This window comes from Lissotriton vulgaris (genome assembly GCF_964263255.1).
Source record: "Lissotriton vulgaris chromosome 7 unlocalized genomic scaffold, aLisVul1.2 SUPER_7_unloc_1, whole genome shotgun sequence".
Taxonomy (NCBI): Eukaryota; Metazoa; Chordata; class Amphibia; order Caudata; family Salamandridae; genus Lissotriton; species Lissotriton vulgaris.
In genome coordinates, this window is record NW_028240614.1 from 1,417,121 (window position 1) to 1,441,657 (window position 24,537).

The window sequence follows — 24,537 nt, forward strand, 5'->3', positions numbered from 1 at the left end:
TTGAGGTCTTGGAGTAGGGCTAACAAGCTCTTGGTATCTTTGAGGTAGGTGGTGGTCTTTTGAATCAGAGGTTTCAGAAAAAAATCACAGTAACGTGACAAAGGTTTGAGTAAGGATCCGATGCTAGAGACAATAGGGCGCCCAGGAGGAGGTGTGCGATTTGTGTGCGTCTTGGGCAGGGTGTAGAAATATGGAATAGTGCCATTCCCTGCGGGAAGGAACTCTGCTTCATGTTTAAACCTGGCACCATTGTTATATTGATTCCTGGCCCTGGTCTTCCTGGTTGTCCTCTGGCCCATCCTTGTATCAGTCATTCCTGGGCCTTCTGGTCCTGATACTGCTGATCCTCACCCTGATCCAACTGGTCTGCTGGGTCCTTCTCCATCTTGCCCTGTTGTCCTGGTTCTGACACCCTTAGTCTTCCTGGTATGGGTCATCTCACTTCTCCTTGCCCTGGTCCCTATGGTTCAACTGGCACTGTGTTCACTGGTCCTGGTCCTCATTAAGTTCTCTTGGGTAGGGCTTGTTGCCTTTGGTCCTGGTTTGGTCTCATCGGTCCTTGTGGCTATGGATGTCCTGGTCCCCCTGATCCTCGCCAGCTTGGTCCTGATACCCCAGTTCCCAGTCCTCCTGCCCCAGTTGTTGCTTCAGGTCCTGGTCCCCTTGTTCTTACATCTCTGGTCCTCCCAGCCCTGTTCCTGGTGCTGCTTATTCAGATAATTTTATTGCACCTACCTTCCCAAATTGGTCCCTGATCCTAATGGCTCTATGCCCCCTTCTCCCGACCTAACTAGTTATCCTGGTCCTTCTCCATTGTGTCATGATACTCTTGGCTCTGGTTCTTCTGCTTATTGTCATCCTGGTTCTGCAATAAAGTGTCCACTTAGTTCTGATCCTCCTTGTTCAACTTATCCTGTTCTTAGCCACCCGGCTTGATCATCTTGGCTCTTGTCATCCTGGCCCTCCTTTTCCTCCTTACGCTGGTGCTCCTTGTCCTGGTTTGCCTGGTCCTGATACTCCTGGGCTTCTGTGATTTGATCTTATTATTTCCCCTGGGTTGTGGTCCCACTGTCCCTCTTTGCCCGGGTCCTCTTAGGTCTTGCCTTGCTGGATCTGCTTGCCTGGCCGTCTCCTCTTGATTCTTCAGGTTCTGTTCTGCTAGTCTTACCCACTCAGTCTGGTTTGCCCAGCAATGGCCATCCTATTACCGGTCCGCTGAGTCAGTGTTCTCTTCCTAGTTTGTGCCCACTAGAATTGATGCTTTTGTTTCTGGTCCTCCTTGTTTGGATCTTTTGGATGCCTGATCCTCGTGGATCTGGTAAAGATGGCCATCCTAGTCTTACAAGGCTTCCTTCTCCTAGCTCTTACTCTTCCTTCCTGTTCCTCTTGACCCCCATCCACTTGACCTGGTCCTTCCAATCCTTCTCACCCTGTTCATCTAATTAGTTCTTTGTCCTCCTGATCCACTCAGTCCACCTGACCTCTTGTGTCCTGGTCCTCCTCGGCATTAACCTCTTAGCCCTTGTCTTCCTGGTTTGGATCTTCCTGGTTTTACTGGCACTTTGCCTCAACTTCATTGTTCTTCCAACACTGCATCCAGTGGTCTGGGCCCTCTTGGTCCTGGTTCTCTTTGTTTGGGTCATTCTGAGCCTCATCATCTTGGTCTTGGTGCTCCTGGACATCCAGGTCCATCCACCTTGGTCTTCCTGGCTGTTCTGGGCCTCCCTATCTGCTTCACCTTGGTCTTGCTACCCCAGGTCTTGGTTCTCTGTGCCTAGTCCAATGATCATGGTCCTCCTGGCACTCTTAGGCATGTTTCTGGTCCTCTTGTTGTTGACCCTTCTAATCCTCTTTTTTCCGGTCCTCCTGGTATCCTTGGTACTGACCCCTTCATCTTGCTAGCTTATTCTGGTCCCCTAGTTCTACTGTCCATAATCTCCATGTTCCTAATCTCCTTAGTCTTCCCTGCTCTGTCTGTTCTGTTCCTTCTCACCCTGGTCTTGCTACACCCAGGTGCTGGTCCCTCTGGGCCCTGGTCTAATAATCATGGACCTCCTGGCCTACGAGGCCTACTCTCCTTAGTCCTCCTGGATCTAGTCCTGATCCTCCTGGCCCTCCTGCTCCTTGTCCTTGTTCTTCCTCACAAACTGATAGTGATCCTCCTTTCGTCATCCTCCTGGGTCTAGCTTTCCTGTTCCTCATCTTCTTGGCCATCCTGTTCCTAGCCTCTGACCTGGAAATCAGGCTCTGGTCATCCTTGTACCGATGCCCTGGGTTGTAATCTTCATTTTCCTCCACATCCTGGTCTTCTTGATACTCAGAATCATGAGTCTCTTTGCCCTGATCTTCCTGCCCCCCAATCCTTTGTTTCCTGGTAATCTTAAAACTCTTTCCTTCTAGCTCTGATTGCCTGCGTCTCTGGTCTCACCTATCTGGCACTCCTGGCCAAGGCCATGCTATTCTTGTTTTTCATAGCCCATGTCCATCTTACTATTTTGTGCCCATTGGCCCTTATCATCTTGGTCCTTACAGTTTGGGTTCTCTTGGGCTTCTTCGTCCAGACCTGGTTCACCAACCATCCTAGCCTGGGTCTCCTTGATCTTGTTTGTCCTGGTCCGTCTTGTACTATTGTGCTTGTTATCATAAACCTTGCCTTTTGGCCATCCCGTCCTTTCTTGGGTCCTGCAGTCTTGGTCCATCGAGCTCTGTTGCTTTCTGGTCCTTTTGGCCATGATCACCTTGTCCTGGTTCTCCTAAACCTCCTAGCCCTGGCAGCGCAGGTCCTGGTCCAAATGGTCTCTCATGTCTGGTCCTATTAGTCTGTGTCCTCCTCAATTGGGCTGCCCGGGTCCTCCTGGACCTGTTTCTTTTCCTTTTATTCCTGCTGGCATGGCAGCCATTGAACCAGGTCCTGTTGATCTAGGTTCTCCTTGTTTGGGTCCTCTTGAGCCTGGTCATTTTGGTCCTGGTCGTCCTTCCCACCACTGTCCGTTCCACTTGGTCTTCCAGATGCTGGTTGGCCTTCTTACGTCAGATCCTCCTCACCCTGGTCCTGCTACTCATAATGATTGCTCTTCAATACTTGGTTATCCTATCCCTGGTCCCCTAGATTCTGATCTTCATGATCCTCTTGGCCCTGTTTCCATTCCTTTTGGTCATTATCCTTTTAGTTCACCTACTCCTTCTTGCTCTGGTCTTCTGGGGGTGGCTCTCATGGTCTCCCTAGTCTCTTGTCAGCTTATCTTCGTCTGCTAGTTCTGCTGCCCATTAACTTCGAGGCAGTGATCATCATAGTCCTGGTCAATCAGGTTCTCATCCTCAAGGCCCTTGCCCACCTGCTCCAAGCCCGCATTGTTCTTAGCTTTTCGTGGTCATCATTCTCATGTATTCCTGCCCCATGTCCTTTGGATCTTGGGTCTCCTGTTTCACAGGTTCCCGGCTGTGTACTTTTTAATCCTCTCCCCCTACTGTTATCTATCAGTCCTCTTGGTTCTGCTCCCCTGGTTTTATCTAGTCTTCTGGTTTGTCTGTACCTAATCCTTCTGCTGCTGACCCACTGGTCCATGCAGTCCTGGTCTTTCTTCGGGTACTACTTTATCAGGTCTTAGTGTACCAGTTCTTCTGGTGTTGGTCCCAATGGCCATGGTTTTCCACACCATCCTAGCCTCTAGTCCTCCTGCCCCATCCGAGTCCTACTTGCTCTCCTGGTTTGCCTTTTCCACCTTGCTCTTGTTCATTGGACTGTGGTTCTCCTAGGACTGCTACTCCTGGGTATGGTCATCCCTCAGGCACTGGTCCTCCTAGTCCCCATGTTGCTGGTCACCCTGGTTCATGCAGTCCTTGTACCCTGGTTTAGGATCCCTGTGAGTCTGACCCTCATACACTTTTTGCTCCTTGTCCCACTGCACCTGGACTTCCTGGCCTTTTATATCCCTTCTGGTCATTCTGATCTCAGGTCTTCTGGTCCTGTTAGACTCTTTCGGATCCTGGTCCATTCGCTTCTCGCCCCTACTTCTTGTCCTGGTCCTGTGGACCTGGTAGTCCTCGATCTCCTGGTTGTCCACCTCCTGATTTTTCTCCTGCTGGCCACCATCTTCCTCATACTGCTCCTGCACCGTCCTTCCCCAGCCCCCTCCACAATAGCTATAGTCAGGTACAGCCTGCAAGCCTGTCACTCAAATGTCTATTTTTGTTTTTGGCTTCTGATTTCTTTTGTTGAGACAGCTCTGTCAAGGACAGAAAGAGAACTTGCAGGGCTGGGTCAAATGGAGAAGGCAGGAATGCACCATATCTACTAAGATAGGCCGCGTTCCTGCTCTCCCTCTGCGCTGGCACACTTGTGGCCGTCAAGCGACCAACGCAGGCACCCTTGCGCCATGCTGCAGAGATGCCTGCGTTGCAGCCAGGATTGTTTTTGTGCATGAATTGACACCTTTCTTCACAAAAACAACCCTCTGATGCTTTATCTTCTTCCTATGTGCACTGCAGCACATGCAGAAAGAGGAAAACAGGTGGAGAAATAATATTTTTCCTAGTTACACCTGACCAGGAAAGACTTACCATTTTGATGTATTCCTAGGTTTACGAGAGATAGTAAATCTGGGAATGCTCCGAAAAACATGAGTGGATGTGTGGGAACACCCACGCTCCACCCATGGAACACCCACGTTCCACTCATGGAACACCCACGCTCCACCCATGGAACGCCCACGCTCCACCCATGGAACACCCACGTTCCACCCATGGAACACCCACGCTCCACCCATGGAACACCCACGTTCCACCCATGGAACACCCACGCTCCACCCATGGAACACCCACGCTCCACCCATGGAACACCCACGCTCCACCCATGGAACACCCATGCTCCACCCACAGAACAACCACGCTCCACCCATGGAACACCCACGCTCCAGCCATGGAACACCCACGCTCCACCCACGCTCCACCCATGGAACACCCACGCTCCACCCACGGAACACCCACGCTCCACCCATGGAACACCCACGCTCCACCCATGGAACACCCACGCTCCACCCATGGAACACCCACGCTCCACCCATGGAACACCCACGTTCCACCCATGGAACACCCACGCTCCACCCATGGAACACCCACGCTCCACCCATGGAACACTCACGCTCCACCCATGGAACACCCACGCTCCACCCATGGAACACCACGCTCCACCCATGGAACACCCACGCTCCACCCACGGAACACCCACGCTCCACCCATGGAACACTCACGCTCCAGCCATGGAACACCCACGCTCCACCCACGGAACACCCACGCTCCACCCACGGAACACCCACGCTCCACCCATGGAACACCCACGCTCCACCCATGGAACACCCACGCTCCACCCATGGAACACCCACGCTCCACCCATGGAACACCCACGCTCCACCCATGGAACACCCACGCTCCACCCATGGAACACCCACGCTCCACCCATGGAACACCCACGCTCCACCCATGGAACACCCACGCTCCACCCATGGAACGCCCGCGCTCCACCCACGGAACACCCACGCTCCACTGATGGAACACCCACGCTCCACCCATGGAACACCCACTTTCCACCCATGGAACACCCACGCTCCACCCATGGAACATCCAAGCTCCACCCATGGAACACCCACGCTCCACCCACGGAACACCCACGCTCCACCCATGGAACACCCACGCTCCAGCCATGGAACACCCATGCTCCACCCACGGAACACCCACGCTCCACCCACGGAACACCCACGCTCCACCCATGGAACACCCACGCTCCACCCATGGAACACCCACGCTCCACCCATGGAACACCCACGCTCTACCCATGGAACACCCACGCTCCACCCATGGAGCACCCACACTCCACCCATGGAACACCCACGCTCCACCCATGGAACACCCACGCTCCACGCATGGAACACCCACGCTCCACCCATGGAACACCCACGCTCCACCCACGGAACACCCACGCTCCACCCATGGAACACCCACGCTCCATCTTCCCAGGGCAGAGTAAAGTAAGTGACTTGCGCTGCCTCCGTTACTCCAGATTCAGGACGCCATGCAGAGCCGCGCACGGTGGCCCTACGTGTGGCAGAGTAAATATCACTTTAGGGCGTGCTTGGCTTTACGTTACCCTGCGTGATGCAAGGTCAACGCACGCCCTTGATAAATCTGGCCCATTATGTGGTGACTAAAATATCAATGTGGCTGAAGGTGCCACTCATGAAATGGGACCAACAAGCATTTATACCTGAAACCCACTCTACTAGGTGAATAGTATGAAAAATATATTTTTATTCAGAGGCAGTTGAGTGAACTCCTGTGAATTACCCAGATGCAGCGCTGCTGTCTCCTGCTTTCACTTCCCCATTCCACTGAAGTCCCAGTACTGTGTCTCACTCAATTTAGACCCTGCCAGTGTCCCAAATCATTGGCCCCCCCAAGCACTAATCACCTACTGTATGTGTCCCTCCCCCTGGAGCCCAGATACCACCTGTCTGTTTGTATTCCCTGTTTGCTGCTGTTTGTTGACTGCTGCTGTGTTGCCAGACACAATCCTTCTTACAAAGAAGCCTAAAACTAGGACTCAGCCTTTCATAGGAAGAAGAGAAAGTGCAAAGCCCTAAAAAATCATAAAAAGGAGGATCACCAGCATTAAAAAACAATGAATGTGTGAATAACGCATTTATGTAACATGCTTTAAAAGCACATTCATTATTCTTTGCAGGCAGAAAAATACTCCTAGACTGCAGTCCACAATATATGTGTGACTTATACTAAAGCTCCTAAAATTGAAGTTTGATTACTAAATGTCTTATTTGAATATTCAAACAACAAATGTTTCATTTAAAATTGATTTTCATTTATAAACAGCAAAACTTAATTTACCCACATTCATTTGCATATACTATTGCACATTTGCATGTGCACTTACTTTCAAGTGCTTTACACACGCCGCAGCCACATTAAAAGATGGCCACTACCCCACCATTGCCGGGAGCCAATTTGTAGTTCTTGGTCAACAAAATGAAGACCTCCTTCACACTATTTACCCAGACACTAGTCAAATAGCTGATCATCTCTCCTATTAGCCTGTGACCTGCTAAACTGCAGAGATTATGTACTATTTTGCCTGATGCTGGGTAAATAGCAGAGATGATATACTCTTTGGCCGGCACCCTGGTCAATAGTCACTTCTATAATGATAAGCTCCCTCTCTGTTGCATTGTTTGCTCTCCTTCTGAAGGACTTTATCTCCCCTCAAGCTCTCCATGCCATTCCTTGCAATAGAATATTTGTTCCCCTCACTTCCTGCCTCTCCCCGTCCTCCCATGTTCCATAATATGAAGCATGGGTCGGGCACTGGGGTTTCTCCTTTGTGCATTGACCCCTGAAATGAATGACCGCCTCCTCATGGGTGGGTTCCCAAGTACCCAGCTTAAAACAAACCCGCTCCCTCTGCAGGGACAACAGCCAGGTGGTCGTTTACACAGGTGACACAGATGCAAGATTGTGACCTCTGACCTTTCAGTATCAGTACCTAATGAAATGAGGCTGGACTGGCCTTTTCTGTATCTTAATGGCTGCATTGCTGTGTTTCAGGCACAAACTGGACCCTTCATATCTTACATGACATGATGTACAACATCCACGGCAAGGAGCCGCCAACCTTCACGCACATCCTTGAGTTCGGATCGCCGGACAAATTTGAGGTCAGTGCCAAGGAACAGTGACATTGTATATTGTACCAGCAAACTTATTCCATTCTGTTTTAGAACCACACCTTAGTGGAGAGTGCTGATTCATACTCAGTTTTATATTTGTGATTACGCAAAATTTAGTCCTTGCCTTCCCTTCCAAATTTAGCACTGATGGTCTTTTATTTGCCTGCTGAAAGTGGTTGAGGGGAGTAAACACTTCAAGATTACACTTACAATTTAGTCATGTTTCAAAGACCACAGACTCCGAATTTTAGTTTATGGATTTTATTAAAAGGCCAGAAATAATTGGATGTAAACACATCTGAGAATCAGCGAATATAGGTACATAAAAATCAATACAGAGCCAAACCGACGAATATAATTAATTTGGCATAAGGTGACGAACTCCAGAATTAAAATACAACATAAAATAAATCCTTATTCATTAGGAAGAAAAGCATAAGTTATCGTTCCCTACACTACTCTCATTGAGGTTCCTGGCTATATCCCCTATCTTCTTTCCCAAAGGGGTCAGCACGTGTAGACTTCCTAAGAAGTACTCACGTCAAATGGGTCAAATAGCTAAAGGCTATGGAGCTCGCTCTTAAAATGCTCCTGATCTTCTGTCCCTGCGCATCATACAAAAAGACAAAACTCAGCCCCCCCCCTAAATGTATCACATGATGAATTATTTCACTTGCAAGGTTCCCTAGTAGCTTTCCGTTGCTTCTTTAATTAAGTTATTCTTGCTTCCAGTGACCTTGAGGTTCAGATAGGCAAGGCACAGAAGGTATCCCCCCCTCCCGCTTCTCAGACTCTTCAAAGATATTCCTGTTATCTCCTTAAACTAAGAATAACGAGGTTGAATTCTTGTACCTGCAGTGGGATGAGAGCATACTGTCCTGGCATACACAAGAGATTCATTTAATTATTTCTTTAGCAACCAAGGATTTTTAAACTGTCAACAGCTTGGAGCTCTGGGCCTAAAATGCCGGCAACTTAAACAACACACAGTTACATTGATATGAATATAATGCCATCATGGACATTATAAATACAGGAATGATAGTGTCTCTATACATGAAAATTCTATTTAAAGGCGCACATTGCATTTCTATGCTTAGGATGTTGAATAAATGCATTTAATAAACATAATACACTGCAAACGATACAAATATATGTGAGTGCGTTTGAACCATGAGTATAATGCACCCATACAATATAGAGTGCAATAAGCACTAAGGGCCAGATGTAGGTAGCCCTTTACCGATCGGAAACGGCCGAAAATACCGATTTTCGGCCGTTTCCGATCGGTAAAGGGCTAGGGAGATGTAGGTGCACATATTCGGTAATTTTACCGAATCGTTAATATTACCGAATCGGTAAATTTACCGATTCGGTAATATTTAACGAATCGGTATAATTATTACCGATTCGGTAATATTTACCGATTCGGTAAAACTACCGATTATGCTATGTGGGTAGCCAATTTTACATTGGCAAATGGCTTACAGAATCGGTATTTTACCATGGAATACAAATCCATGGTAAAATACCGATTCCTGTGTACATGCACATCTGTGCATGTACACATGTGCCATGTGACAGACAGACGTGCCCTTAGGGCATGTCTGTGTGCCACATTGCACACATGCCCGTTTTGGGGGTGCTAGAGGGTGTCAAAGTGACACCCCCTGCACCCTTGACAAAATCGGTATTTACCGAATCGTTGAATACCGATTCGGTATTTGAATTGAATCCTATGGGCTTCAAAGGCCCATAGGATTCAATAGCAAATACCGATTCGGTATTTACCGAATCGGTAAATACCGAATTTTAAGGATTCGGAAAAGAATCCAGATGTTGGGACCTACATCCCATTTACCGATTTTGAAATACCGAATCGGTAAAATTCGGTATTTCAAAATCGGTAAATGGGATTTACCTACATCGGGCCCTATATCATTTGCATCATAGCCAGGCCCACACCAGCCCAGTCCAGTCCAGAGGGTAACCAGCGAACAGGATAGAGTTGGTGGTAATAATGCTTGTGTGTGTCTATGCTTCAGTGAAGCGCAAACACAAAAGGCGACAGTTGTATAAACAGCACAGCAGAGAAGGCAAATAGTCCTGGATTAAGGACCCGCCACTATTTGAATAGCAAAGATTCACTTTGCATTTGCTGGTCAGGTTTACCCTGATGGCCTGTTAGGCAGTCCCGCTGCACATGCTCAGATGGTGTTTCTGAGACAGTCCCTGAAAGGAGTTGAGCCTGTACCAAGAGAGAGTGTCCGCCTGTCTCATGGAAGGCCTCTGTTCTTGGCATCAGGGAAAAACAGAACTTGAAAAGTTTTAAGTGATCTGTAGACACTAAAGTCATGATTTCCAATCTTCATAGGAGGTGGATGGGCTTTGTATCCTCGTGCAGCAGCAGCGCACACTTGGCCATAGCATCAAAGTAGAGATCAAAGTAAATAGGAACCTTGGGGATCAGCGTTCCCACGCTTATCATGGATGTAAATCAGATCCTAATCATTGCAAAAATAAAAATGAATTGGGAGCGCACTTGAGTGGGCATAGCTGGTGAATTCCAAGCCAAGTTTGTGTTGAAGCCTATTAGGTCATCAGCCTGGCAAATTTTTGGGGATCTATTACGTTCGCCCCGGGAAATTGGACCGCCCACAATAGTTGCTGCAGTCCTGCATGCACAATTAGGATGCGCCCGCCCCACTGGCGGGCGCATTTCGCAGTTTTGTGTTGCGGCGGGCGGAGCTGCCAGCAGCACCTGCCGCAATGCAAAACAGGCCCTTTCGCAGCTTGTCACAGGGCGGGATGAGGTGAGAAAGCCTCGCTGACCCCTCCCACTGTGATGAGCTGTGAAAAGGTGGGTGGAGACTGCAGCAGGCTGGTCCTAGTGCATTGATCTCTGTGAGGTTTTAATACTCGCTACTTGCATGGATGTACATTAAATGCACAGCCATAACCGCTGTCTCGTGAGGGAAGCGAGATGTGGGCAGGACCATGAGGGAGATTAGGTTGTTGTATTTATTTATTTCAAATGGAATCCAGCAGATCCCACTTTCGCTACTAACAATGATTGAACTGCTTGCCCAGGGTCAGATATATGACATGCTAAGTTTAGATTGCAATCATTAACCAATCGATCAATCAATCATGATTTGTAGAGCGTAGCTAATCCCCCGTGAGGGTATCCAGGCGCAAGGATCCTGCTGCGATCAGTCGAAGCGCCATGTTTGAGGTGCTATCTGTCTGCAGCTGCACTCTTACGGAAATGGTTTTTCTGGAGATGGCGTATTTAGGAGTGAAAAGTGTTTATTAAGTCTATATACATTAAAAGAAACAGTGGCGGCCACAGATTTGGGTGACCTGTAATAGCCTGGATTGTCACACTTGTAGGAGTGCGATGGGTGGCACTTGTGAAGATGCTGTCTTTGAAGGAGCTAACAGGGGCAACGGGTTGAGGAGGCTGCAGTTGCATCCCTAAAAAGACCTGGTCACTTATTTTTTTTACAAATTAAGCACTGATGCTCACCTGCACAATACCATCCTGGGTTTACAATGGTGGATGTTATAAGAGTTCTATCATTGATTGTCTTTTCTCCTCTTCTTCTCATGTTATGCTTTGCTTTATAATATCATTTTTCTGTGTTTGTGCTGGGGTAGCAGAAACCTTGTGCATTTCTGTAAAAGAGTCTGCGGAAAAGGCGTTAGCGACCCTTGACCCAGTCCCTGAGTCAGAAACCTTCGATCAGTTCCCTCTCCAGGTCAGGTTTTCATCCTACCTCGAGCCGGTGTCTGATCCCAACCAGTGGAATGAAGTTTTAAGGGAAGAGTGGGATGTAATCCAATCTACTCACTGTAGTGTGCGCACTAGTTGTTGCACGTCACGTCATGACGTGACGTGCGGGCGGCCATGTTGGCGGCTGCGCGCGCAGCTTTAGAGAGGCGTGAAAGCCGACCGGAGGCACAGATCGGCTCGGCGCTCTTTAGGGTAGTTATGAGAAATAAATAAGTGTTAACACCACAAACGGCTGCAGAGTCTTTATTATGAAGACAGGCTACTTTACCATGGCGACGAAGGTGGGATGCTAAACCCATGCACCCTGGAAAAAAAAACAAAAATGAACCTCAGCAGGAAACACACCGAGGGAGACAGCAGCACACCGGTGAACCCAGACCCAAGCAGGGAACAGGACAGCACGGCCAAGCAGCCAAGAGAAGCACAGGGTCAAGGAAGGACGAACAAGCCACTGATAGAGGTACCATACCTTAGAGAGCGCGGCAGAGCCCAGATATATCCCAGGGGGAAGACAACCACGCAGGGGGTACGTAAAGGAACCAGGCGTAGTCAAAGAGTGAACGTGCCGAATCCACACAGCCAACTTAAACAAGGGAAATCGCCCTGGCTACCTTAATGGAGGGTGAGGGGGCTGACACAAATAGTCCCCAGTTACAAGGTGAAAAACAGGAGTCTGACACCACCCCAGGCAGTCCTAGAAGCCAAGGAAACACACCGCCCACGGTCAAAGAGGAGAAGATGAGTGCGCAAGCGGGATATGCTATAGCGCCAGTCCAATTCCTGCCCAAACCGGGAGAACCACTCATGAAGTGGGAAGATTGGAGGGAATATATAGACAACTTCATAGGAGTCCTAGAAGATGAGAATGAGGAACAATTTAATCCCAAGAGAAAAAAGTGCATCCTACTATTCAATTTAGGACCAGAAGGACTCAGAATTTACAAGAGCCTTGTACCCAAACCGAGAGGGAGCACGGACGACGACGTGTATGCCCATGCCATTGATGACTTGAACGAACACTACCGGCCGGCAGTGTGCGTATCAGTCGACAGATTTAATTTCCAACAAAGGAAACAACGTCCTGGGGAGTTGGTAGAGGAGTATGTGGCGGCTCTGAAGAAACTGGCGACCACGTGCAAATATGACGCGTGGGAAGATGAGTTCATCAAAGACCAAATAGTGATGCACACCACGAGCACGAACGTACAGGACAAGCTGTGGGCCAGTGGGGAAACCAAACTGAAGGAGGTGATGGTCATTGTCAAAAGGGCAGAATTGGCACGCAGGTGTGCAGACACCGCAAAGAAGGAAACGACACCCAGTCCCATGGTGAACAAAGTAGACGATGAGGAACCGCGCAGAGACTATAAATACAAAGGTTCTGCCCCAAAGGGACCAAATAAATGGCAAGGCAACCCCGGACCACCAGGGAAACAAGCAGGAAACAACAAGAAAACGTGCTACAGATGCAGAAGCTGGTCCCATGAAGCACACAACAGGAAATGCCCAGCGTTCCGGGCCAAATGTATGTGCTGTGGCATAATAGGTCATTACGAGAAGGTGTGCCGGAGAAAATCTTCCAAGAACATGGTGAAATACATCGACCAGGATCATGAAGACCATGAGGGAAGCACGGAGGAAGAAGTAGTCACCGTACTGTGTATTTACGACCAGGTGCTGAGTATAGACGGAAAAAGGACAACGAAACCGGTATTAGAAATGACGATCGGCGGAATACCCATAAGCGTAGTGGCGGACACCGGCTCTCCCTACATCATCGTCCAGAGAGCGGTGTGGAATGAAATCCTTCAGGCCACACTTAGGCCCAGAACTGGAAAAATTGGACATTCGATAAGTCACATACAATGGGGACCGCATACCGATGGCTGGATTCCGACCCATAAAGTTTGAGTTCAGAGGCCGATCCGCATTTTGCAAGCTATACATATCAGAGAAGGGACCGTCAGTATTGGGATGGCTGGATCAAGGCGACCTGGGTATCAAATTGGATCCAGGCGGGAAGGAACAGATACTCCTCACAGAACCAGAAGCATGGCCAGACCTAGTCAAGTGGAAAGAAGACTACCCCAAAGTATTCGGAGGCACAGTGGGGAGGCTGGAGAAATTCCTACACAAAATAGTACTGAAGGAAGGAGCCATACCAGTCGCCCACAAAGTGAGAAATGTGCCCCTAGCGGTGAGAGACGCTGTTCAAGTAGAACTACAGGACTTAGAGAAGAAAGGAATTATCGAACCCATCACGTGTGCAGAGTGGCTCGCGCCATTAGAGGTGGTCATGAAGCCCAGCGGAAAGGTCAGGCTATGTGTTGACCTGAGGGAGTTGAACAAGAATATCGTGTTGGAGAAGTTCCCTCTACCGAGAATCGAGGAAATGTTGGCAAAGACCAGGGGAGTCAAGTGGTACTCCACCATCGATCTGACCTCGGCTTACCATCAAATTGTCTTGCACCCTGACAGCAAGAAATTCACATCATTCATCACCCCATTTGGATGCTATCAGTTACGCCGCATGCCGTTCGGACTGGCCTCGGTGGCTGCAGAGTTCCAGAAACTGATGCACCAGCTGTTTAGGAACATGGATGGCGTCCAGTACTTCCAGGACGACATCCTGGTAATGGGGCGTGACAAAGTGGACCATGACTTGAAGCTCAACAAGGTGCTGAAGACCCTGGAGGGCAAGGGCCTCACAGCAGAATGGACCAAGTGCAGACTGGGCTTGGAATCGGTAACCTACCTAGGCCACGAGATAGGGGTGCAAGGGATTACGTCGAAAACAGAAAACGTAAAAGCTATTTATGAGGCTCCGCCAGCCACCAACAAAGAGGAGGTCAGGTTATTCTTGGGCATGGCGGAGTATTACAGCAAATTTGTGATACATTTTGCCTCGAAGACACACCACATGAGGGTGCTGACAAGGGAGAGCACTGCTTTCCAGTGGACAGCATAGGCTCAGAGTGAATTTGAAACCATTAAAAAGGACGTCGCCGGAGCTATGCCACTCCAGGGATATGACCCCCAGGGCACAACGGTGCCCACAACCGACACCAGCGACAAAGGGCTGGGGGCAGTACTCATGCAAGATCGGGGACAAGGAAAAATGGAGACAATCAGCTTCGCATCCCGCACATTGAGTGATACGGAAAAGAAATACAGTGTCATCGAAAAAGAGACGCTGGCAGTCGTGTGGGCAATGACAAGGTTCAGGCAATTTCTATGGGGCACCCGATTCCAACTGAGGACAGATCACAAGCCCTTGGTGAAAGTGTTAACATCCAGCGGACATGCCAGCGCCACGCCCAGGATCTCGAAGATGACCTTGAAGTTGCTTGAATTCAGGTACGATGTGGAGTATATTCAAGGAAATCGGAACAGAGTAGCAGACTACCTAAGCAGGTCGGCGGCCATGGAACCAGGAGAAGAAGACCAGGAAGGCAAGGAGGAGATGATAGCACTCACGGAGGACCAAGAGAGAGTCATCTGCAATCAAGAGTGGACAGAGGTTTACGAGGAAGACAGCACCATACAGGAAGTGAAGTTACACATCGTCAAGGGTTGGCCGGACATAAGACAAATGAACGAGAGCCTTAAACCGTACTATGAGGTCAGAGAAGAGCTGTCGTTGGATGACCGAGGAGTATTCGTGTACAGAGGAGATAAAGTTATCCCCCCAGGAGGCATCATTCCCAAGTTACTGGACATACTACACGAAGGCCATCTGGGCATAGGAAAAATAAAATTGAGGACCAAACAAAATTACTGGTGGCCAGGTATGGACCTACGGGCAGAGAGACATGTCAGAGATTGCCTACAGTGCCAGGGAGCAGACAAGACACTCAAACCCTTGCGGCCAGCATTAGGAAAATTCGACCCTCCACAGAATCCGTGGGAAGAACTGTCGATAGACATTCTGGGCCCAATTCTCGACGGCCAAGGTATCCAAAAGTACGTATGTGTCCTAATAGACAGATACTCAAAATGGCCAAAGGTAAAAGTAGATGAAGCCATGGATGCTGAGAACATTTTAAAGTTTCTATCAGACACTTTCGTGAGAGAGGGCATCCCCAAATCCATCCTGAGTGATAATGGCCCACAATTCACTTCTGAAAAATGGAACAACTTCATGAAGAGGAATGGAATCATCACCAAACGCACGTCGATCTACCATCCGGCTGGTAACGGTCTGGTGGAACAATTCAATAGAGTAGTGATGGGAGCTGTACAGGCAGCGATCTCCAACAATAAGGACTGGGAAAAGGAGATATGGCACATGGTGTGGGCATACAGAATTACACCCACCGGGACAGGGTACAGTCCCTTCCAGATACTAAAATCATAACGAGTGAGTGGTCCCCCGCAGTGGTACAAGCCAACCTGGAAAAAACACAGACCATTTATGCCAACCACTACAACAAACGCAGGAATGTGAAAAGGACAGGTCTGGAAAAAGGCGAGTGGGTGCGGGTAAAGTTGGCAACGTTGCAGAGGAAGGGGGACAGCAAATATAGTAAACCTATGCAGGTCAGGGAGGTGTATGACCGAGCGGCCTTGCTGAGCGATGGGAATGTGTGGTCCCAAGACCGCATGGCAAGGTGCAACAAAGTCTTACGATGGCATCAAGGAGGAGCAGAATGGGAAGACATGGAGGTACCCAATGGAGAGCAGGAACAACATGCCGTGGAGTCGCTGGAGAGGAGAGGCGAACAGCACGAGGAGAATAACCCTGGCAGCGGTCAAGAAACTGCAATGGAAATGCAAGTGAGGAGAACTGATGGGAGCGCGGCTGCGCTGAGAGAGGGAAGGTTAAGCACAGAAACCCAGGACAGAGGTACGCCGGTTACCCCTGCTAGGGTAACCCGGAGCGGTAGAACTGTTGTGAGACCCGCAAGGTTTCAAGACTTTGATATGGACAGCGAACTGTAAGTTACACATTCATTGTTTGGAAAAAGGGGAGATATGTAGTTTGCGCACTAGTTGTTGCACGTCACGTCATGTTGGCGGCTGCGCGCGCAGCTTTAGAGAGGCGCGAAAGCCGACCGGAGGCACAGATCGGCTCGGCGTTCTTTATGGTAGTTATGAGAAATAAATAAGTGTTAACACCACAAACGGCTGCAGAGTCTTTATTATGAAGACAGGCTACTTTACACTCACCCCGCTCCTGTCGGGCCAGGGTCCAGCATAAGAGTGGTCATTGTCCCTGCCCCCGAATGTAAAATGCGCTTAGTTGTCAATACTTATGGACTGTGTTTGTTATTTTCTGAACCACATTAGGTCCTCAGACCTTTGTTTTTAAATACAGATCAGTACAAAGGATGAAGTTGCAGTCAGAAATGTCTTACCCAGATGTGGCCGTTGGGATTGCTCGGTTTTTACGTTCTGTTAAACAGAGTTTTCATGATGGGGTACAGTCGGGTGGGGGGTGGTCGATGGGCCTTGTGGGGTTTAAGTCAATTTTAAACTCCAACTGTTTTTATGTATTGTTTAGAATGTTTTATGGCCAATTGTTCTAATAAACTTGTTTTCTACCTACATTTCTAGGCTATTGTCACATGTATGTCACCTCCAACTCTGGAAACCTCCCCCGTGTTCTCTTCCTGTATGGATATTTGTCTGTCTTTATTTGAATTCCTGTGATGGTCTTAGTGTTAACTCCTGATTTTACTCCTCTTTTCCATTTTCTGTAATAATAATATTATAAATGATCCCACTGGGGTAGGTTGATGTACAGAAGGCTGGTCCAGCAAATAAAAACTGACGAGTAACCTTGTCTCCGAGCATCAGCAAGGATGGTGAATCCCCTGTTCATTTGTAATGTGTAAATCTTTTAAAACATCTCTACCTCACTTGAAGTTGCCATTGGAATATTCAATTATAGTTTATATTCTTTTCTGCTGCTTGATATGACTTGCAATTGGCCTTTACTAATGTTATTATTATTAGTATTAAAAAGGAATACCTTATTCAGATGCCCTGGGCGACTCTCAACCTTCTTTTATATAGGAGTGCTGAAGTACTGCCAATAACACTATTACTCAATTTGTAATGGTGGTCGAATTTCAACCTCTGAAGGATAACAGGCTGAGTTGTCTTGGTCAAGGTTGAAAGTGGTGATGTTCAAAAGTAAGCAGAAAGCCTTCAGCTCACTGAGCCATCTTGCCAGCTCAGCTCCTTGTGTGCTTGCCTTGTGACCTGCAGCTGTGACGAGCTGGCAATGAGGGGCCACTGAGGGGTCCAGCCCTCAGCCATGCCAGACATGTCATTGGCCACTTCTTCTCTTCCAGATTATAAACCAGATCCCTTCTCGAAGAGTCCTAACAACACATCTGCATCGCAACAACATCCCCAGGTCCATGGAGGTGAGCAAAGTGAAGGTAAGTGCTGGTCTCAGATGGTGAGTTCTTAACTTCCAAGGGTGAGAGATATTTAATAATCTCTGCTCAGCGTCATAAATGTTTTGCATCAGGATGATTTTACTGTGATATCCAGAACAATGGGCCAGATATGCGTTGGTTAATTTTAGGCCGCACATGGCCAGATTCAACCCTTGTCATGTGCTAGATTGTACCAGTATCAAGCGGGAGAGAGAGGAAAAGGGGCTCGTTCACTTCCACTGGTTAATATGTAAGAATAAATGGGAACTAGCTAGTAGGTAGAAGCTCCTAGTGTTTGTTCATGAGTAAGAAAAACGTTCGTTTTTTATGAGGGCCCTCACCCACCAACCTAGTTGTGGCATGCTTCATCATCGGATCCCACCCAACGCACCGAGTGCACCTTGGGTGCGCTTCGATGCCTGACTACAGCGGAGCGGGTTTTGTTTCGTGAATGTGCTGTGATGGTGAAAAGAGTGTAGGTTTAAAAAACTGTCTTACGGCTCCCAGATATCCACAAGACTATTTTAATAGTGGGCCCTTGGCAGTATTTAAAAACAAGGCGGCGGATATGAGTGGAGGTGATTAAGGAGTCCCATATCCTGTGCGGTCATCATGTTTCAGCCAGGCCTCGTGATAAACTGGCTTTCATCAGGACCATATGTGGGTGAAAGTTAAAGTGGTTGTCTAAAAGAATGTAAAAACCAGCTATGTGGCGCACTCGCTAAGGTGTGGTATGTGTAAGAGGATGGTTTCCTCTAGCGGCTTGGTTCCTGTTAAGAAAAAACAACAAGACATACAAACAAACACAAAATAGAGTGAGCTTCAAAATGGCAAATAAGGTTAATGTGACTCAACTCCGTTGTGTCCGTGTTCTATCCGAGTAAAGAGCGATAGTGAAAACGGAACATGACGGTGGATGGTAGGTGAAACTTAAAAAATGCTTTAGATTATGCGCTACTGTGCGGAGAAATCAATAGTGTAAATGCGATAACCTGTCTAGAAACAATAGTGCTGAAAACACTGGTAATTATGGAGAAAACCCCATGAGTTCCGTAAGGGGGCTCGACCTTTAGTCACACACTGTGTGTTCTTGGGAAAGAAAGAAAGAGACATGGCAAACATCAATGATGCGTAGTCTGACTGCGTGAGAAGGTCTCTGCGGTCGGAAGCTGCTAGGGAAGAAACCCCCCGTACACCTCACTTAGGGGGCAGATGTATTAACATACCCCTTTGCGATTTCTAAATAGCGATTTTTAAGGAATCGCTATTTAGGAATCGCAAAATGGCATGTATGTAAAAAATCGCAATTTTTTAGCAATTTCTTAATCTTCCTTAATTGCGAATTCGCAAATTGCGAATTCGCAATTAAGGAATAATTTCCCATTCATTCCTATGGGTCAGGAGGCCCATAGGAATGGTTTTGAAAAAAATCTCAAATTGCGATTTGCAATTTGCTAATCACAAATTGAGAATAATTTCAAGGGTGCAGGGGTGTCTCAAGGACACCCTGCTGCACCCCTGAAATGTACATGTGTGCGCATATGGCGCACATACATGCCCTATGGGCATGTGTGTGTGCGTCACATGCCACCTTCAAAAATGCCAAATTGTGCATTTTTTAAAGAATTCACAAATTACCATCAACTACAAGTTGGTGGTAATTTGCGATTTCTTAACCAAAATTCGCAAATGAAAAATGCTACATACATAGAATTTAAGGAATCACAAAATTGCGATTCCTTAAATGCTATGGCAAAATAAGGAATCGCACATTTTTGCGATTCCTTAATTTGTGAATTTTTGATGCATGATACATCTAGGCCTTACTTTGCCGAAGTCTGCGACCCACTGTTCAAACCTGTTGGGGCCTGCTTCGGAACTCCGTCGATGCCGGCCATTTGCCGTGGTGACGTTTAAATATGCTTCCATATTCGCAAGTGTACGCGATCAGAAGCTGAATGTGAGTAGCATCTGTGGACAAAAGGAAGAAAACACAAAAGACGAACACGCATCTGTATGTGTATGGCAACAGTGGTGGCCCTGAAATAACATTATCTTAAAGAGCGACCAGTAATGTAGACAGATTAACTATGTGTGAGTGATAGCACCTAATGAATATATTAGGGCATCAATCGTATTGTGTCTATAAACAGTGAAGAAAGACTGAGGAAATGTAGTTTCTTGCTGGTGAGACGCATGTCATATCCCCTTGTTGGGTTAAGGGGAACGCATGCGTTGGATGTAGGCATGGAAAAGCGCCGTATGGTCCTCATGGGTGTGAGGGGACTCTATCTGTCCCGATAGTGGGGGCTGACATAAAAGCATGATCTCCATGGTAAAAGCACTAAGTGCGGACCCTGGTAAGGGCAGTTATGCCCAAGTTGTTTCAAGACTCATGGTTCGCTGCAGCTTCTGGACTCAATCTTGTGGTTTGGGAGGCCCAGGGTACCTGGAGGAGGCATGTTCATGCTGAGTGTAGAAGCATGAGGATTTTAAAGAGGAGGGAAAAGGAAAAAAGGTGACTGAGCGTTATGTTTGCTGTCAGTGTGGGGGTTCAGTTGTTCAGGCTGTTCCACGGAATGTTGTCGTTTAATCCCTCTTTATGGGTGGAAAGGCGGTATATCCACTGTTGTTCCTTTTGGAGCAGATGTTTGTCATTGGTAATGTTGTGACATTCGGTTTGTTCTATGTCTGTCCATTTTATGTCATTTGGAGTGTGTCCCCACTGAATGAAATTGTCTGTCACTTTGCTGGTGTTCTTTTTTCACCGGATGGGGTTACGGTGTTCTACTATCCTGGTCCTCACCTTGCGAGTAGTCATTACAATGTAGCGGAGTCTGAATGGGCACTCGATAAGGTAAACAACATTGGTCGAATTACAATTAGTATGTTTCCTCCGGTGCCAGATTTTGCCTTGCTCAAGATCCAGTGTTTTTGTTGCTCGAGTCAAATGACAGACACTGCAGTCACCGCAGGGATAGTGTCCGACTACATTGGGGAGTTCACAGGCATTAGGCTCCGTGTTGGTGACAGGAATCTGGTATTTCTTCGGGCAGGTAGAGACCAAGCGGTCTTTGAGGCTGCCTGCCTTTTTATAGGCAAAAAGAGGTTGGTCCCAGGTAGAGGTCCCTGTCTTTAGGATGTGCCAATTTTTGCGTATAATCTTGGATACCCGGTTGGAGGCTGCGTTGTATGTGGTAACGCATGTTAGTGGGGTAGTGGTGTCATTGCATGTAATGTTTTCTAGGAGGGCCTCCCTGTTTTGGTTGTGGGCGCGTCTCTCTGTAGTTTGAATTATCCTGTCAGGGTATCCTCTTTCTTTTAGTTTTTTTGCCAGGTCTGAGGACTGTCTCTTGTAATCCGTGGTCAGGCTACAATTCCTCCATATGCAGAGGAACTGACCGAATGGGAGGTTTTCTCACTGAGAGGACGGGGGTGGAAACTCTAAAACTTTAGTAATGAATTCCTTGCAGTTGCTTTGTAATATGTGGTAGTCTGAAGAAGCCCTGCTTTAGACTCAATAGTGAGGTCCAGAAAGGCTATGCTGTGGGCACTCGCACTGCTGGTGAAGCGTAGGTAGGGGTCACGCTCATTGAGCCAGGTGAGGAAGAAGGCTAGAGAATCTGGTGATCCTGTCCAGACCATAAGAATGTCGTCAATATAAAGACACCAGAATTTGATATTGTTGGTGTATGGATTTGTGGCTGGTAGGATGTGTAGTTTCTCAAAGTGATACACATAGAGGCCAGCCAAGCTGGGGTCGAAAATGCTGCCCATTGACGTTCCGCTTGTCTGAAGGAAGAACTCAGCTTCGAATTTGAAGTAGTTCTCCTTCAGAGCTAGCGTGGCGCATTGTATAATTAACTTCCTGGGGGTTGTATATTACCAGCTGGTGTCCATCAGCATATCATGGAGGACCCTCAGTGTCTCATCTAGAGAAAGACTTGTGTAAAGGCTTTTGATGTCGAATCCCACCAGTAGTTGGGAAGTGGGGTCAAAGCTCATGTCTTTGATGAGATTGAGTAAGTGTTTAGTGTCTTTGATGTAGGTAGAGGACTTCTGCACTAAGAGATTCAGAAAAAGTTGCAGAACCGTGACAAGGGTACTAGAAGGGAATGTATCCCTGACACGTACAGGGGGGGGGGGGGTCTAGTCTCTTTATGTATTTTAAGCTCCGTGTAGAAGTAAGGTACCTTGGCCTTTTTGGTGCAAAGAAAACCAGCCTCCTGTTTCGTGATGTGCTTGCTTCCTTTTGCTGATTCTACCAGGGCCATAATGGTGTCTCTGAATGCATTGGGAGGGTCTTCTCTCAGGCGTCTGTAGTTTCTTCCATCACTGAGTACCTGCATGTGATGGGTCTCGTGGACACTCCACACAGTGGTTCACCGCTTCCATTAGGCAACACACTGCAGCTCACATTTACACCACTGAGGCTCAATTGGGAGGGGACCTAAATTGCCAATTAACTGATCCTAAATGGGCGGTGGGGTTAGAGAGCCCCACGCACTTTCCCCGAAACATGAGCTTGCGCTAGATTCAGTATTATTTTACACAGAGAACATACCTCACCTCAGCCAAGATCAATATATATTTTTATTGTATCGATGCCGCCTGCCCTGAATGCGACATTCCATTCGAATGGGAGACTTAAATCCTACACCTTCATAGCAGAAGTAAAAAGCACAAAGTAACCTCTTGCTTCCTAGAAGTAGGCTCGGCAGTAGCTAAAAGGTTGATCACTAAGAGATGGAAAGCTCCTGAGCCCCTGCATGTGCTAGCCTGAAGGCGCTCTCTATTGACATGGGCTAAAGCAGAGAGTGTCGCAATACACCAGAAGATATATTGCGTACCCCTCACCGTACCACCCAAAGGTCAACCCTTGGCAGCTCCTCCGCGAATCATTTTTTGTTTCCTTGTTGTGGCAGCTTTGCAGGCAAGGCCGCTCTGCTGACCGAGCAGGGAACGAGTGGTTTGCACTCTCTAAAGTGCGCATGAAAGTTTGGGCTGCCCTCTGGGGCCAGCCAAACACGAATGCACACTTTGCATGTTCTCCATGCAGGAGAACATACCCAGCCACCCATTCTCTGGCTGAGAGCCGATCAACGGTGCTCAGACCAATCACAACACTGCATTGCAGCATTGTGATTGGCTATCAAGAGGCTGGGAGCCGGGTGCATCCTGCTTCCTGCCCTGGAAGTGGGGAAGAGGACTGAGAGGAGGCGGCGGCGACAGCGGGTGGCAGTGGCAGACAGGTAAGTGTGTCTTTTTATTTCATTCCCCCCACCACTACGTCCCGCCCCCCACCGACTTCAAATACCAGCCGGCACTGCCATCAACATCTTGTATGAAAGGGCAGTGAGAGACAGCACCCTGCATGTGGGAGGATGGATCCCCAAGCTTCTACATGTGGAAGCCACGCAGCAGAGTAGAGCCGCAAACAACAAAAATGCCACCATAACCAAGAGAGAGAAGGAATCAGACCTCTGCCTAGGAGACTGGGTTCTAGTGCGGGACTGCTTTGGGTAGTCGACAGTGACTTCACAAGTGACTTCACACTGATGCACCCCCATTAGAAGACATGAGTGAATAAACAAAAAAGGGAGAGCCCGCCCACGTGCAGTTGCGTGCATGAGTTTGAAACATGCCCCCTGTCTCTGCCTCCTCTTTTGCGCATACCGATAGCTGGCCTCACCCACGCGTAAACTCAGCGACACTAGTGCCCTGTTGTGGGCTTTGACTTTACAAAACCATGCAGCTTCTCTGACAATCACGTTAATTCGTATATGAGACGCAGCGCATGAGGGGGTGCTTAAGGGCTAATGGAAAACGAAAGGAGTGCGGGTAGGGAGGGGTACTTAAAACTCCGGGGCAGATTTACAAGCCCCTTGTGCATCTTTTACGCTGGCATTGCATCACTTTTGTGATGCAGCACAAAGCCAGCGCCATGCTGTGGGGTATTTACAACGTGGCGCATCTGGGAGATGCGTCATGTTGTAAAGCCCTGGCCACATGTAGGTGTTCCTGCGCAGGGGGTGGGGGTGTTCTGGCGCAGGAACGCCTCCTAAAAGTGGCTGAGTGAAATCTACAAGATTTCCCTCAGTCACTTTTAAGGCCATGCTGCGTCAAAACCCTGCGCCTGCTTGAAGCAGGGGTAAGGATTGACGCAGCATGTTAGGGATAGGGCACCCCGAGCCTTGCTCCAGCAATGCGCCGCCTTTCCGACGGAGGATGCGACACGCATCTGACCGTGCGCTGTATTGTAAACGCGGCACATCAGTGGTGGTGCACGGGTGGGCAGATTCATCGCAACTCTTCTGGCGCATCCCTGCTCATTAGCAGAGATGCGCCAGAAGTAGTAAATCTGCCCCACAGTATTTTGTCAAATAACCCTGCTTTAAGGCCTTTGAACGGAGGGGGAGAGAGTGTGTGTTTTTGTCTGAGTGAGTATTTAATAATCCCAGGTGAAATCCAACAGACTCCTACCATACCCGACTGAAAGATCCTGTACCCAACTATTTATTAAATAATACATTTATTAGGGGGGTGTCACACCCAACCCCCCTGAAGCCACGCCCATAGCTGTCATCTGATCTACATCCGGGCCCTCATTCAGGCACAA

The 24,537-nt window shown here is 48.2% G+C and overlaps 1 protein-coding gene across 1 annotated transcript in view; it reads left to right on the forward strand.

The window, feature by feature from the left end:
- The window catches only part of LOC147672974 (sulfotransferase 6B1-like), a 263,082-nt gene that overhangs the window by 36,663 nt on the left and 201,882 nt on the right, over positions 1-24,537 (forward strand). The window contains exons 2-3 of the mRNA XM_086947848.1: positions 7,612-7,721; positions 17,829-17,918. Coding sequence (XP_086803974.1) covers positions 7,612-7,721; positions 17,829-17,918 — 200 coding nt within the window. The remainder of the gene's footprint in view (positions 1-7,611; positions 7,722-17,828; positions 17,919-24,537) is intronic.